This window comes from Mustelus asterias, chromosome 4, assembly GCF_964213995.1.
Source record: "Mustelus asterias chromosome 4, sMusAst1.hap1.1, whole genome shotgun sequence".
Classification (NCBI taxonomy): domain Eukaryota; kingdom Metazoa; phylum Chordata; class Chondrichthyes; order Carcharhiniformes; family Triakidae; genus Mustelus; species Mustelus asterias.
Window position 1 is genome coordinate 13,681,685 of NC_135804.1, and position 15,894 is coordinate 13,697,578.

A 15,894-nucleotide genomic window follows, 5' to 3' on the forward strand; every position below is an offset into this window, starting at 1 on the left:
CAGTCGGGGTCGGGGTGTGCAGTCAGGGTGTGCAGTCGGGGCGGGGAGTCGGGGTGTGCAGTCGGGGCGGGGTGTGGAGTCAGGGTGTGCATTGTGGAGTTGGGGTGTGCAGTCGGGGCGGGGAGTCGGGGTGTGCAGTCGGGGCGGGGTGTCGGGGTGTGCAGTCGGGGTGTGCAGTCGGGGTCGGGGTGTGCAGTCGGGGTGTCGGGGTGTGCAGTCGGGGCGGGGTGTCGGGGTGTGCAGTCGGGGTGTCAGGGTGTGCAGTCGGGGCCGGGGTGTGCAGTTGGGGTGTCGGGGTGTGCAGTCGGGGTGTCGGGGTGTGCTGTCGGGGGTGTGCAGTCGGGGCCGGGGTGTGCAGTCGGGGTGTCGGGGTGTGCAGTTGGGGTCGGGCTGTGCAGTCGGGGTCGGGGTGTGCAGTCGGGGTCGGGGTGTGCAGTCGGGGTCGGGGTGTGCAGTGTGGGCTCTGGAAGTTGAGTTGAGTGGGAGCTGCGAGCTGACTGGGACCATGAGGATGCTCACTAGGAGATGGCGCTGTGTAGCCAGCTGGAGGGGGAAGCTGGGCAAAGTTTGGAGCAGATTGTGAGAGAGCTTCCAGTCTGTAAACTGCAGCCGGGGCGGGGTGGAGGCAGAGAGAGAGGAGGGGGAGACAGAGACACCCCCAGCCCCAGCATGAGTGACAAAGCAGCGGCTGCTCCGCTCTCCAGGAAGCACCGGCTGATGGCAGCGATCGCGTCCGGGGAGGAGAGCTCGGTGGCCGGCTCGACGAACGGCTCTGCCCGCCTGCACTGCTTCATCTGCGGGGGCTGGATGAGCCCCGGGCGGGAGCAGCGGCTGCAAGTCCGGGGCAAGTGCGACTCGCCCTACTTCCCCTTCCTGCTGCAGCAGGAGCCGGCTCCCGGTGCCCAGGGGCTGAGTGCCGAGGGCTGGGTGCTGGCGTGCGGAGTGTGCCGCTGCTTCCTGGGCGAGCAGTGGGAGGCTTTCGAGAGGTCGCGGACCCCGGTGGAGAAGCGCATGTACTGGCTCAAGAGACCCCACCAGTGTGACAGCCGTAGGGTGCCCCAGGAGTGGAACCCCAGCTACCAGCCCGAGGGCAGCCTGGCACAGGGCAGGGGCAGCAAGGAGCTGTCCTCCCTCTCCTCCCTGTCTGACCAGGACATCTCAGACCAGGAGCTGGAGCTGGACCAGCTCCCCCAGCATCAGCCCCCAGCCCTGGGCATCCCCCCCGCCGCCCCCAGCCGCCACTTCCCCGGGATAGCACTCCCGTTCGCGCCCTCCCCCTCCTCCTCTGGCCAGGGCTGCCCCCGTCACCAGCTGCCCAACAGCCACCCAGTCCAGCGCCACCTCGTCACGTACCCCAGGACCATGGGGGGGGCCGATGCCACCACCAACGCCACCTCGCCCCACCCGGCGCCCAGCTCCTCGGACGAGACCCCGGGCCGGCTGACCCCCTTCAAGTCCAGCGAGGGCAGCGACGCCTGTGATGACACGTCCTCGGGGGACGAGCTGGGCGGACCCGAAGTCCAGAACGGGCAGATGGGCGGCTGGGAGGTGGCGATGGCCAATAGGCAGGCGCGGGAAGCGGGCAGTGTCATCGCCAAGGCCAGGGGTGCGGCGGCAGGGGAATGCCCGGATCGCTCATGTTTCATCTGCGGTGCCAGGCTGCTGCGGGGTGCCCAGCACAGGGTCCATGTTCAGAAGCAGGAGAGCACCTCCAACGAACCCTTCTTCCCCTTCCTGTGGCTTCACAACCCGCCCCCTGGCGCATGCCCTCTGAGCCCCGAGGGCAGCACCCTGATCTGCTCCTACTGCCACGTGTCCCTGATGCAACAGTGGCAAGGCTTCGAGCTTGCCAACGTGCCCGTGCTGCAGAGGCTTTACGTGGTGCCCTTGAATGCTGGCATCTTGGGCACGGCCATGAAGAACATCGGGGAGAGGGATGCGGGCAGCGGCAGGAAAAGCCCTCAGCGGGGCTGCTACCTTTGTGCTGAGGATTGTGGCAAGGAAACTCGAGTGGCCCGTTCGAGGAACCTCAGCAGCAGCGGGGGAGATAACGCCATGTACTTCCCATTCATCCGCCTTCTGCCCAGCCCCCCCAATTCCAAAGCCATGACCGAGTGCGGAGAGGTCTGCTGCTGCCGGAGATGCTACGCCGTACTGGAGGACATGTGGGCAGCGTACACCGTGTCGGAATGCGAGGAGCTGATCTCATCACCTCAGGCCTTCCTCAGGCGGTACCTCCAAGTCAACGCCGGCGCCTCCCGTCCAAACGCGGCGGCTCGCCAGCCTCTGAGGCCGGGGCGCGCGTCTGTTTGCCTGCTGTGCGGCACGGAGCTGGAACCCGGCCGGGAGTTTCAGTTGAACGTCAATCCCCCCAGCCGCCACGGAGACCGCGAACCCTTCTTCCCGTTCTTGGCCAGCTGCCTGGGCACAGCGCGCGCCCAGCCCGTGGATTCGACTGGCCTGGCATTTGCCTGCGTTTTGTGTTACCACGACCTGCTCGAGCAGTGGTGGCGCGGGAAGAACTCTCAGCACCCAAGCAGCCCCTGGTCCAGGCAGTACAAGGTGGACACCTTTGTCTGTTTCTTCTGCAGACAGGAGCGAAGACGCTACCTTGGCCTGAAAACCATCACAATAAACCGACTTCCTGTCTTCTTGAACGCGCCGCGAGTGCCGGAAACCCTTGTGGTAGACAACGGCGAACACTTGACAATCGGGACCTGCGAGGATTGCAGAGCTGTGGTACTGGCTGGGAACTGCCTCAAACAAGGAAGCCAAATGGATTCTTTAACACCATCCAGGAACGCACAGGTAAACCATTAGTTTCCTTCCAGTCTGGTGGCGCTCCGGTACATTTCCATCTGAGTCAGGCTGCCATTTTGGGATTGATGATGTTTTTCCCAGTTCACAATGCCTGGTTGTCTGCTTTGTTTCACGATATCCAAAATTAATCTCAATGTGTGACAACTGAGATTGGGGGGTAGGTAATATTTTCACGTCATCTGGGCGTGAGACAGGTTACAAAATCACTAGCAACAGCACCTTAAATCTGGCCAGATGCTACCCACCTGAATACTTGAGAACTCTGTACCCAAGGAGAAGCTGGTAATCGAGCCAAGCATGTAACCTGGTGGCTGGCGTTGCACGTCCGAGACGCAGGGCCCACATACCCAATGATGACGAATTGTTTGTCCTGAAATAGAGTTGGAACGTTGTGATGTTATTTCAGGTCCTGCCTCAAGGTTCTTCTCTATTTTTCCTTCATTCTGGGGAAATGTTTTCATGATAAATTAGATTTGATTTTCAGTATGTTTCCCCCCATTGTTTAGAATGAGGAAAGAGAGAATTTATTTTGGAATTGACTGAACGTAGCAAAACAGATTTTCCAAACTGTAAAGATATTCGTCACTGAAAGAGTTAAGTGTAGAACTTTTAGCCAGGCTTTGTTGCTTCAAGACTCTCAACCCCAAGTGAGCACACTGGTGCATTGTAAAAATATGATTATTGTCTTAGGACTTTAAATCTGATCTCATTCTCAAAATGCTCGGTAACCTGTGAAATGTCAGGCTGACTGTTCTTTGGTGCAATCTGATTTTTCACTGTTCAAGAAACTTGACAGCAGTTGTTGCCTGACTAATAAGACAGGTGCTGGTGTTACGTCGGTGCTGATTGGTCCTCATCGCCTTGCCCTTGTTACAAGGAGCATGTGTTCCTATTTTGTCACTTGCAGAGGGATAACCCTGTCCACCTCAGGCTTCCAAGAGGCAACGCTTGCTGCGTTGTGGAAGCAGCTGTGTGTTATTTTGACTGAGGCAGAACCAGACGGACTTATCACCAGGGTGGCAGCAAAGTGTCATGGTGGACACGTGACATTCTCGCAAAGCCACACAGCTGGCTTGTGGATTTTTTGAAAATAAATACCACTTGCATGTGTACCAGTGGGTGTGTGAAATTTCTGTCAGTGTCGATGCTACTCTGAATCTAGTTGTGCTTGGGGAGAAAGTTCGGAGTTGTGGAACGCTTGATGCCAAGTACTGGTAGCCACAGCCCTGTCACGGGAGTAATGTGAAAGGTAGAAATCAGAGAGTCACACAAACTGTGGGATATTAAGTTTCAGCCTGACTTATTTTTATTGTTTTTGTGTATCAATGTCAATAAGCTACATAACCCTGGTTACAGTGCACTGCTGTAACACACGCAAACGAGATCTTCACAATTCACAATGCTGACTTTTGACTCAATTTCCTTCATTGGGTCTAAGTGCTTGGCAAGTGCTTTGTTTGTCAAACACTTTTCCCATAAAGGATGTGGCCCTTCAGTCTTGGAAGAATTGCACTTTTCTTTCATATTAGGCATGTACCTCTGGAGAAGGTTGGCCGCTGCAACTCCACTCTCCCTGCTCCTGTGCAGGGTAACCTATAGCAAGTAACGCAGTTTCAGGCCAGATGAATGAGCCAGGCTACAGTTAAATGCTTCATCTTGGTGCATTTGATCATTCTACATGAAAGTAAAGCAGAGAGATTTTGCAAGTGAGCTTGCACAGTACTTATCATCGAATCATAGAATCCTACAGTGCAGAAGGAGGTCGTTCGGCCCATCGAGTCTGCACCGACCACAATCCCACCCAGGCCCTGTCCCCATAACCCCATGCATTTACCCTTGCTAGCCCCCCTGAGACTAAGGGGCAATTTAGCATGGCCAGTTCACCTAACCCGCCCATCTGTGGACTGTGGGAGGAAACCGGAGCACCCCAAGCCAGGATTCGAACCTGGGACCCCGGCACTGTGAGGCAGAAGTGCTAACCACTGTGTCACCATAGTGCAGTGTACTGTGTGTGAAGATTCATTCATCTTCCAGGAGTGTTTTAAGCTTACAGTTGTCTTCCCTGTTTCTACACGTGCCACCGGGTGGCACGGTGACACAGTGGTTCGCACAGCTGCCTCACAGCGGCAGGCACCCGGTTCAATTCTGGCCTCAGGTCACTGTGCGGAATTTGCAGATTCTCCCCGTGTCTGCGTGGGTTTCCTCCGGATGCTCCGGTTTCCTCCCACAGTCCAAAGATGTGCGGGTTAGGTGGATTGGCCATGCTAAATTGACCCTAGTGTCAGGGGGATTAGCAGGATAAATATGTGGGGTTAGGGGAATAGGGCCTGGGTGGGATTATGGTCGGTGCAGACTCAATGGGCCGAATGGCCTCCTCCTGCACTGTAAGGATTCTATGATTCTATGTACTTTGTCCTAATCCTTTCATAAGTCTGCATGATGGTTTGTGACAGTCTCCACTAGTTTTCCATTAGGCTTTTATCAGAATTTCCCACAAAACGAGGACACGGTGCATTGAATAAACAGCATTGCCCTGTGTAGAGATCTCTCTTTCACGTTTCACTCTTGAAGGACTGGCTTTGCCTTTCCACACTCTGAACTGCCATTCTGTCCTTGCCTGAAAATACAATGTTTTTAACAGCAGCAAGGTAACTGATAACTCTCTCAACATGCAATGAAACAACACAGGGCCAAAAATAGGATGAGGACTAAACTGGAGTTTGAATTGCATAGAAACAGGAGAAATCCATTCAGCCCTTTGACTTTGCTCCACCCTTCAAGTAGATCATGGCTGATTTGCCCATTACCTGAATTTACCCGCCTCAGGTCCATATCCCTTGTTACTCTGACCCATCAAAACGAGCTGTGGTTAGCACTGCTGTCTCACAGCACCAGGGACCTGGGCTCGATTCCAGCCTTGGGTGACTGTGCAGAGTCTGTATGTTCTCCCCGTGTCTGCGTGGGTTTCCTCCGGGTGCTCCGGTTTCTTGCCACAGTCCAAAGATGTGTGCGTTAGGTGGATTGGCCATTAGTGTCAGAGAAGTTCTTAGTGTCAGAGAAGTTAGCGGGGTAAACACGTGGGGTTACGGGAGCGGGGCCTGGTTGTGATTGTTGTGGGTTCAGTCTCAATGGGCTGAATGGCCTCGTGGGGATTCTATGATTCTTTCTTGCAAACCTCAACAGTCATTTGTGGGAAGAGAATTCCTAATTTACTACAGTCCTTTCTGGAGTGTTGCGGGGGGGGCTCGATCATGCTTCCCACTTTCCTTTCTAAACAGTCTAACCCTAATTTTAAAATGATGTCCCTTTCCTCATGATTTTCCCCATCAGAGGAAATTTTCCTCAAACCTGCCCCATCAAGTCCTTTTGAACATTGTATATCCTTCAATCTCTTAAATCAATAAGAATGACGACAGTCAGGCCATTGAGGTTGACCTATTGGAGCATAAACTCCCTGATTAAGGAGTCAACTGATGGGCCAATCAGGGAGTCTTTTCCTTATATTTAACTGGGAGTGTCAGTTCCTCTGGCACTCCTGACGGTAGCCTGCTGACTGATAGCACTCTGTGTACTGCTGTTGGAATTGCAAGTAAAGGGATTTTGGTGCAGGGACTTCTGCTTCTGAAGAATGATTACAACACTTTTATCCTTTTAGTGTCCCGGTATACTTCTGGTGTATCTGTGATGCACCCACCTACCAGTGCACATTCCCCGCGATGTAGAGCCTGGAACTGAAGCACAATACTCTTGAACTCTCCCACATCCCTCAAATAATCCAGCCCTCTTGAAGTGAAGACCAATATTCCATGAACTTTTCCCATTGCTCCGCAGTACCTGGTGGCCAAACTTCAATGATCAGTGTACCTGCCGCGTGGAGTTAACACGGGGACATCTCTGCTCTTTACCTGCGCTGCGGCTAAATCTGGAGACTTGCCGAACGTCATCCTGTTTACTGCCCTATTTCCAGCTGGAGAACTGTAAGTTGGAGACCCTTAGAATCATAGAATCCTACTGTGCAGAACGAGGCCATTTGGCCCATCGAGTCTGCACCCAATCCCACCCAGGCCCTATCCCCATAACACCATGCATTTACCCTAGATAGTCCCCCTGACACTAGGAAAAATTTAGCATAGCCAATCACCTAACCCGCACATCTTTGGACTGTGTGAGGAAACTGGAGCATCCGGAGGAAACCCAAGCAGACATGGTGAGAACGTGCAGATTCCACACAGACAGTGACCCGAGCCGGGAATTGAACCCGGGTCCCTGGCGCTGTGAGACAGCAGTGCTAACCCACTGTGCCACCGTGCCGCCCACAGGATCTCCCAATTTAGCACCGCTGTGCCCATAACTGCTCACTCAGTGCATGCAGAGTGGGGATTGAACCCAGGACCTTGCTTTGCATGCATCAGTAGCAAAGCACATGGTGCAGTTACGCATTGAGCCTTGTGTTCCGAGTATGGGGTGCCTCATGGGAGGCAAAGGGAGGTGTGTGTGCGCGTGTGTTTGGGGAGAGGGTGGTAATTAAAAAGCACGGATGGAATGGCTGCATTCCCGCCTGTACAGGACAAAGGTATAAAATAATGATGATATCTGGAGCATGTAATTCTGGTCTGTCACTCAGGCTGCCGAGCTGAACATTCACTACACTGCTTCACTGCTGAGTGGAAATGAAAATTCCAGATGTGCAGCCTTGTCTCCGACAGTACTGAACCCCAGGAGTAGGGAAACAGCTGGCAACAATTATAAACAAGGCATTGGTTATATGATGATTGTCTGATTGCGGGCTTTGCTTATTTGATTTTAAAATAATTGCAAGTCTGCACTATCTTTTATTGTAAACAGTAGTCTATTATAAGATTACATAACTGCACCCTCTAGTGCTTCTACGCACAACTACACTTACACAGGGGTCTCAAATAGTGTGTGTGCATATGGTGGGAGCAGGGATTCACACATTCAGTGCAAACATCAAATATATTTACTTAAAAAAAGAGCGGCGCTGAATTTGTTTAAAGTTTATTTATTAGTTACGTGTAGACTGTTACAATTAACACTGCAATGAAGTTACTATGAAAATCCCCTCGTTGCCACAGTCCGGCGCCTGTTCGGGTACACTGAGGGAGAATTTAGCATGGCCAATGCACCTAACCACCATGTCTTTCGGACTGTGGGAGGAAACCGGAGCACCCGGAGGAAACCCACGCAGACACAGGGAGAATGTGCAGACTCTGCACAGACAGTGACCCAGGCTCAGGAATCGAACCCAGGTCCCTGGCGCTTTGAGGCAGCGGTGCTAATAATGTGCCGCTGTGTGAATTTACTAATGTTACAGAATTCAATTCCAGCGATTTGCCACAGCTTCCTCTTTAGAATCATAGAAGCCTACAGTGCAGAAGGAGGCTATTCAGCCCATCGAGTCTGCACCGACCACAATCCCACCCAGGCCCTATCCCCATAACCCCATGCATTTATCCCTGCTAGTCTCCCTGACACTAAGGGCAGTTTAGCACGGCCAATCCACCTAACCTGCACGTCTTTCGGGTTGTGGGAGGAAACCGGAGCACCCGGAGGAAACCCATGCAGACATGGGGAGAACGTGCAAACTCCACACAGACAGTGACCCAAGCTGGGAATCAAACCCGACTCTCCGGCGCTGTGAGGCAGCAGTGCTAACCTCTGTGCCGCCATGCTGCTTCTCCCGTGGGAGAGTTCATCAATTCCATCAGCAGCTCCTGATCACCCTGGTTCAATCCCTCCTCCATCCTGGGAGGTAATCGGTTTGCAGTTAGACACACTTTTTCATTGGTGCCAAGAAGTTTTGGGTGTTCCTCAATGCAAATTTGCCCCTGTAATTTCAGAGATTACTCAGTGCATCGAACTCTGGGATACCAGACCATCTTCCAGGAGCCCTTCACATCCAGGCTTAACCCAAACCACACCTTCGATCCTATTCCACATCAGCTTTGCTGGATTGGATTTTCTCTGTTGCTGTATTTCCTCATGGTACTTCGGACACTTCAAAAACAGGTTAAAAAAGCTTCTATCTGCCATTCGTCAATGCTGGCTAAAAGCAAAATACTGGAATCTGAAACAGGAAAGCAGAAAATGCTGGAAAATCTCAGCAGGCCTGACAGCATCTGTGGAGAGAGAAGAGAGCCAATGTTTTGAGTCTGGCTGACCCTTCGTCAGAGCTGTCAATGGAGGCTGTTCTGTCAGAACTTCTTGCTTCATCTTCATGTTAAAGTGGCAGCGCCAGTCACGGCTCAGGCAGCAGCAGTCTTGTCCTGGGGTCAAATCGCGATGAGTTCAAGCCCCAATTCAGGGCATTTTGCACAAGACATTAACCCCCTCAGAGGGACACTTTTGTGAAAAAGAGCAGGGAGGTTCTGCCCAGTGTGCTGGCCAGTATTTATAAAAGAACAAAGAAAATTACAACACAGGAACAGGCCCATCGGCCCTCCAAGCCTGCACCGACCATGCTGCCCGACTGAACTAAAACCCCTGACCCTTCCGGGGACTGTATCCCTCCAGTCCCATCCTATTCATGTATTCGTCCAGACGCCCCTCACAAGTCACTATCGTATCTACTTCCACTACCTCCCTTGGCAGCGAGTTCCAGGCACCCACCACCACCACTTGACGTACATCTCATTAATGCCTTGTTGTTCCCACAAAACTTGCTAATTAGCTACCATGTGTCCCACATTGCAACATTGGCTGTGAAGTGCTCCGGGAGGTCCTGAGGCCACGTTAGGTGCTATATAAATGCAAATGATCTCCTCCATTGACTGAAACCTTTTTTGAAAAACACCAGTACTTTGTTGTTTGTACCAATGAAATGCAGCTAAAAGCTATCACTAATTAGTCAGTCACGCTTGCTGTGATTTCATGATGTTGGATAGATGAATCATGCAATGCATAATTCATTTGATTTCATTTGATTTTATTATTGTCACATGGATGGGGATGCAGTGAAAAGTATTGTTTCTTGCGTGCTATACAGACAAAACCATACCGCACATAGAGTACATAGGGGAGAAGGGAAGGAGAGGCTGCAGAATGTAGTGTTACAGTCATAACTAGGGTGTAGAGGAAGACCAGCTTAATAGATGATTGGACCAATTCAAGTTTCCCATCAATTATTTTGCCATATTGCTTTGACAATTATTGCACATTGATTGGTCTGTTGCTCTGTTTCTAGTTTACAGATCTGGTATCATCATAGCCATCGATTGCACCATAATATTAGAATCATTTGTCTGATCAAGGATTTCCCAGTGTGGACATATTATTCCATATAGTTTTCCAGGAATGCTGATGGATTTGTTTATTATCTCCTTACAGTGAGAGGACATTTATTGATTTGATTTGATTTATAATTGTCACGTGTGCAGTGAAAAGTATTGTTTCTTGCACGCCATACAGACAAAGCATACCATTCATAGAGAAGGAAAGGAGAGAGTACAGAATGTAGTGTTACAGTCATAGCTAGGGTGTTGGGAAAGGTCAACTCAATGCGAGGTAGGTCCATTCAAAAGTCTGATGGCAGCAGGGAAGAAGTTGTTCTTGAGTCGGTTGGTGCGTGACCTCAGACTTTTGTATCTTTTTCCCGACAGAAGAAGGTGGAAGAGAGAATGTCCGGGGTGCTTGGAGTCCTTAATTATGCTGGCTGCTTTTCCGAGGCAGCGGGAAGTGTAGACAGAGTCAATGGATGGGAGGCTGGTTTGCGTGATGGACTGGGCTTCGTTCACGACCCTTAGTAGTTTCTTGCGATCTTGGGGCAGAGCAAGGGCCACACCAAGCTGTGATACAACCAGAAAGGATGCTTTCTATGGTGCATCTGTAAAAGTTGATGAGAGACGTAACAGACATGCCAAATTTCCTTAGTTTTCTGCGAAAGTAGAGGTGTTGGTGGACTTTCTTAACTATAGTGTCGGCATGGGGGGACCAGGACAGGTTGTTGGTGATCTGGACACTTAACAACTTGAAGCTCTCGACCATTTCTACTTCGTCCCCGTTGATGTAGACAGGGGCATGCCCTCCACTACGCTTCCTGAAGTTGATGACTATCTCCTTCGCTTTGTTGACATTGAGGGAGAGATTATTGTCGTCATACCAGTTCACCAGATTCTCTATCTTTTTAAAAATATTTTTTTCAGCATGGAAACAGGCCCTTCAGCCCAACTTGTCCATGCCGCCCTTTTTTTTAAAACCCCTAAGCTAATCCCAATTGCCCGCATTTGACCCATATCCCTCTATATCCATCTTTCCCATGTAACTGTCTAAATGCTTTTTAAAAGACAACATTGTACCCGCCTCTACTACTGCCTCTGGCAGCTTATTCCAGCCACTCACCACCTTCTGTGTGAAACAATTGCCCTTCTGGACACTTTTGAATCTCTCCCCTCTCACCTTAAACCTATGCTCTCTAGTTTTAGACTCCCCTTTGGGAAAAGATCTTGACTATCTAGCTGATCTGTGCCCCTCATTATTTTATAGACCTCTATAAGATCACCCCTCAGCCTCCTACGCTCCAGAGAAAAAAGTCCCCATCTATCCAGCCTCTCCTTATAACTCAAACCATCAAGTCCCCGTAACATCCTAGTAAATCTTTTCTGCACTCTTTCTAGTTTAATAACATCCTTTCTATAATAGGGTGGCCAGAACTGCACACAGTATTCCAAGTGTGACCTTACCAATGTCTTGTACAACTTCAACAAAACGTCCCAGCTCCCGTATTCAATGTTCTGACCAATGAAACCAAGCATGTTGAATGCCTTCTTCACCACTCTGTCCACTTGTGACTCCACTTTCAAGGAGCTATGAACATGTACCCCTAGATCTCTTTGTTCTGTAACTCTACCCAACGCCCTACCATTAACTGAGTAAGTCCTACCTTGGTTCAATCTACCAAAATGCATCACCTCGCATTTATCTAAATTAAACTCCATCTGCCATTCGTCAGCCCACTGGCCCAATTGATCAAGATCCCGTTGCAATCGGAGATAACTTTCTTCACTGTCCACTTTGCCACCAGTCTTGGTGTCATCTGCAAACTTATTAACCATGCCTTCTATATTCTCATCCAAATCATTAATATAAATGACAGATAACAGTGGACCCAGCACTGATCCCTGAGGCACACCATTGGTCACAGGCCTCCAGTTTGAAAAACAATCCTCTACAACCACCCTCTGGCTTCTGTCAAGAAGCCAATTTTGTATCCATTTAGAGATACCTCACCCTGGATCCCTTGAGATTTAACCTTATGCAACAACCTACCATGCAGTACCTTGTCAATGGTCATTCCTGTACTCTGTTTTGTGTATGCATATGTATGTATGTATGTATAATTATATATATATATGGCCAGAATTCTCCGGTCTCGCACGGCCCTTCTACCACCGCCAGCGAGAATGGAGAATTTGGTGCTCAGCCAAATGTCCATTCACTGCAGCAGAACTGGAGAATCCCAGCCCCGGGTGAGGTCGGAGAATTCCGGCCTCAGGATAAAGATTTTATTTTGAAGGGGATATTGTAATCTTTCACTCCCAGTGAGGAAGCCTTGCTGGCAAAGGAGATTGAGCGACAGCACAAATATCTGCAAAAATATCCAAAATAGTACTTCCCTTCCAAACTTGTCTCGTGTCTGGGGAGAACTTTGCTACATTAGGATGAGGTTTAGTTGGCTGCAGGTAGGCTATCAGCAATTGGCGCAATTTGCGTTGATGAACCAAGCGGTTTGAAAGAATAGGAAAGTTTAAGTGTGGTTGTTTCTGTAGGTCAATGGGGCATTGATACTCATTTACAAAATAAATCTGTTGATAACATTGAGATAATGATAGTATAATTACCCTGGACTTTGTAATGAGCATGTAATAGTGCACCCAGTCTGAAGTACCTTTTGACTCCAAATGGCGGCACGGTGCCACAGTGGTTAGCACTGCTGCCCCACAGTACCAGGGACCTGGGTTCGATTCTTGGCTTGGGTCACTATCTGTGGGGAGTCTGCACATTCTCCCCATGTCTGCGTGGGTTTCCTCCAGGTGCTCTGGTTTCCTTTCACAGTCCAAAAGACGTGCTGGTTAGGAGCATTGGCCAGGCTAAATTCTCCCTCACTCTACCCGAACAGGCGCCGGAGGGTGGAGACGAGGGTAACTTCATTGCAGTGTTAATGTAAGCCTACTTGTGACACTAATAAATAAGCTTTAAACTGATGCCCCTTGTTTGATTTGAGCCTGAGGAATATGTGACGAGGAATGCATTCCTCGGGTGTTTTAAGCACTCATTCACACCCTGCAGTGACAGGGTTACTGATTGATGCAACACCTGCTCGCCGAATCCGAAGGTCAAAGGTTCTGGTCCCACTTCAGAGACGTAAGTACATAATCCAGGCTGGCATCTGAGTGGGAGAGTGCTGCACTGCCTGAAGTACCATCTTTCAGTTCAGATGGTCAGAATAAGGGTCGGTAGGGAATATACAAATAGCCTGGAGATGAGGGAGGGAGGCCGGGAGTCGTGATAAGTCAAACATTGATTTTCTTGCCCCATAATTTCTTACCCCAGGGCTTATAACTCACATCGTGGATGCATGGCAACAGTGTCAAATCTGAAACCTCAAACTGGGATTCGCTTAAAGTTTCTGATGTAATTTGAGCCTCTTGATTTGATTACTATCATTGTGAGCTAGAAATTGCTCTCTCTTATATATCCCTGTCTGAGTTATGAACCAACTTCCCAGAAGGCGAAATAATCACGGCACTTACAGTGCGGAAACTGAGATGAGTGGCAGCTCCCCCACCGGGCATGTAACCCAGGAGGGGATGAAGTTACAGGTGTGGAATGTTCAGTCGCCTGTATAAACATCAGAAGCCACTCGGTGCAATCTTCAGATCGGCAATGTGCTGAGCAGCCAGCTCCTGTCTTTCTGTAGGGAACATAGGAATGTGAGGGGGCCATTCAGCCCCTCGGCCATGCTCCTTCATTCAGATAGATCAGAGCTGATGTATACCTCAACTCCTGTCTTAGCTCCATGACCCTTGATGGATTTTATTTTGCGGTTAGGCTCCTCAGTCTTGAGAAATCCAATTGCCCTTGTTTCCACCCCACCATCTTTTCGGAGAGAATTTAGATTTCCAAAATCTTTGGAAGAAGGAATCCCTACTGTGCAGATGGAGGACATTTAGCCCATTGAACCTGCACTGACAACATCCCACTCAGGCCCTATCTCTGTGACCTCACATATTTACCCTGCTAGTCTCCCTGGCACTAAGGGGCAATTTAGCACGGCCAATCAACCTAACCCACCCATCTTTGGATTGTGGAAGGAAACCGGAGCACCCGGAGGAAACCTACGCAGACATGGGGAGAATGTGCAAACTGTACACAGACAGTGACCCGAGGCCGGAAATGAACCCGGGCCCCTGGCACTGTGAGGCAGCAGTGCTCGCCACTGTGCCACCGTGCCACCCACTCTCATATTAACTTGTATAGAACCTTGGTTAGACCACACTGAGTTTACACAGATTTGGTTTCCATGGAGCAACAAGAATATCGAGGCACTCCACATCTTGTGGATGCAAAAAAGATTTTAAAGGATAATATCAGAGCTGTATGGTTATTGCTAATTGTCGCTATGATGGAACAACGACACGGTGGCACAGTGGTTAGCACTGCTGCCTCACAGCGCCAGGGACCCGGGTTCAATTCCAGCCTCGGGTCACTGTCTGTGCGGCATCTACATGTTCTCCCCGTGTCTGCGTGGGTTTCCTCCGGGTGCTCTGGTGATCAAGAAGGCAAATGGGATGTTGGCCTGTATCGCAAGGGGGATAGAATATAAAAGCAGAGATGTCTTGCTGCATCTGTACAGGGCATTGGTGAGGCCGCAGCTGGAATACTGTGTGCAGTATTGGTCCCCTTATTTGCGGAAGGATATATTGGCCTTGGAGGGAGTGCAGAGAAGGTTCACCAGGTTGATACCAGAGATGAGGGGTGTTGATTATGAGGAGAGACTGAGCAGATTGGGTTTGTACTCATTGGAATTTAGAAGGCTGAGGGGGGATCTTATAGAGACCTATAAGATAATGAAGGGGCTGGATAGGGTAGAGGTGGAGAGATTCTTTCCACTTAGAAAGGAAGCTAGAACGAGAGGGCACAGCCTCAAAATAAAGGGCGGTCAGTTTAGGACAGAGTTGAGGAGGAACTTCTTCTCTCAGAGGGTGGTGAATCTCTGGAATTCTCTGCCCACTGAAGTGGTGGAGGCTACCTTGTTGAATATGTTTAAATCACTGATAGATGGATTCCTGATCGGTAAGAGAATTAGGGGTTATAGGGATCAGGTGGGTAAGTGGAACTGATCCACTTCAGATCAGCCATGATCTTATTGAATGGCGGGGCAGGCTCGAGGGGCTAGATGGCCTACTCCTGCTCCTATTTCTTATGTTCTTATGTTCCTCCCAGTCTGAAAGACATGCTGGCCAGGCTAAATTCTCCCTCAGTGTATCCGAACAGGCACCAGAGTGTGGCAACTGGGGGATTTTCACTGTAACTCCATTGCAGTGTTAATGTAAGCCTTACTTGTGATTAATAAATAAACTTTCAACTTTAACTTTGCAACAAGCTGGGACTCTTCTCTCGAAAAGTGAAAACTGTGAGGTCACCTAGTGGAGGGCTTTGATATTATGAAAGGCTGGATGGAGAGAAGATCTTTTCATTTGTGATGTGAATGAAGCTATAGGCCAAAAGGTAAAATGGTCACTAATAAATCCACTCAGGAAAAACCTCTTTACCCAGAGAGTGTCTTGAAAGTGGAACTTGTGACCATGTAGAGTAATTGCAGTTGGGCTGAATGGCCTCTTTCTGTGCTGTTGGTTCTACATAGCTTGTATCTGAAGGCTGGATTTTCCCTGCATGTTTCTGAACTCTGCCGTCAAGCTCAAACTGAGGTGGGAACGCACACTCATTAGGGAAACAGTCACTCATCGAGGTTTTCACCCGAGTGGCCAATTAATGGCCAGAGGGTAGCTCCTCCACCCAATGAAGAACAGTGGGTGGGCTCGAGAATCTGGGAGG

At 50.0% G+C, this 15,894-nt stretch overlaps 1 protein-coding gene across 2 annotated transcripts in view; it reads left to right on the top strand.

The window, feature by feature from the left end:
* The first annotated feature begins 608 nt into the window (after positions 1 to 608).
* gse1b (Gse1 coiled-coil protein b) overlaps positions 609 to 15,894 on the top strand; it is a 608,766-nt gene continuing 593,480 nt past the window's right edge. For both annotated transcript variants that reach the window (XM_078210578.1, XM_078210579.1), the window contains exon 1: positions 609 to 2,808. In XM_078210578.1, coding sequence (XP_078066704.1) covers positions 670 to 2,808 — 2,139 coding nt within the window. In that variant the 5' untranslated portion in view covers positions 609 to 669. The remainder of the gene's footprint in view (positions 2,809 to 15,894) is intronic.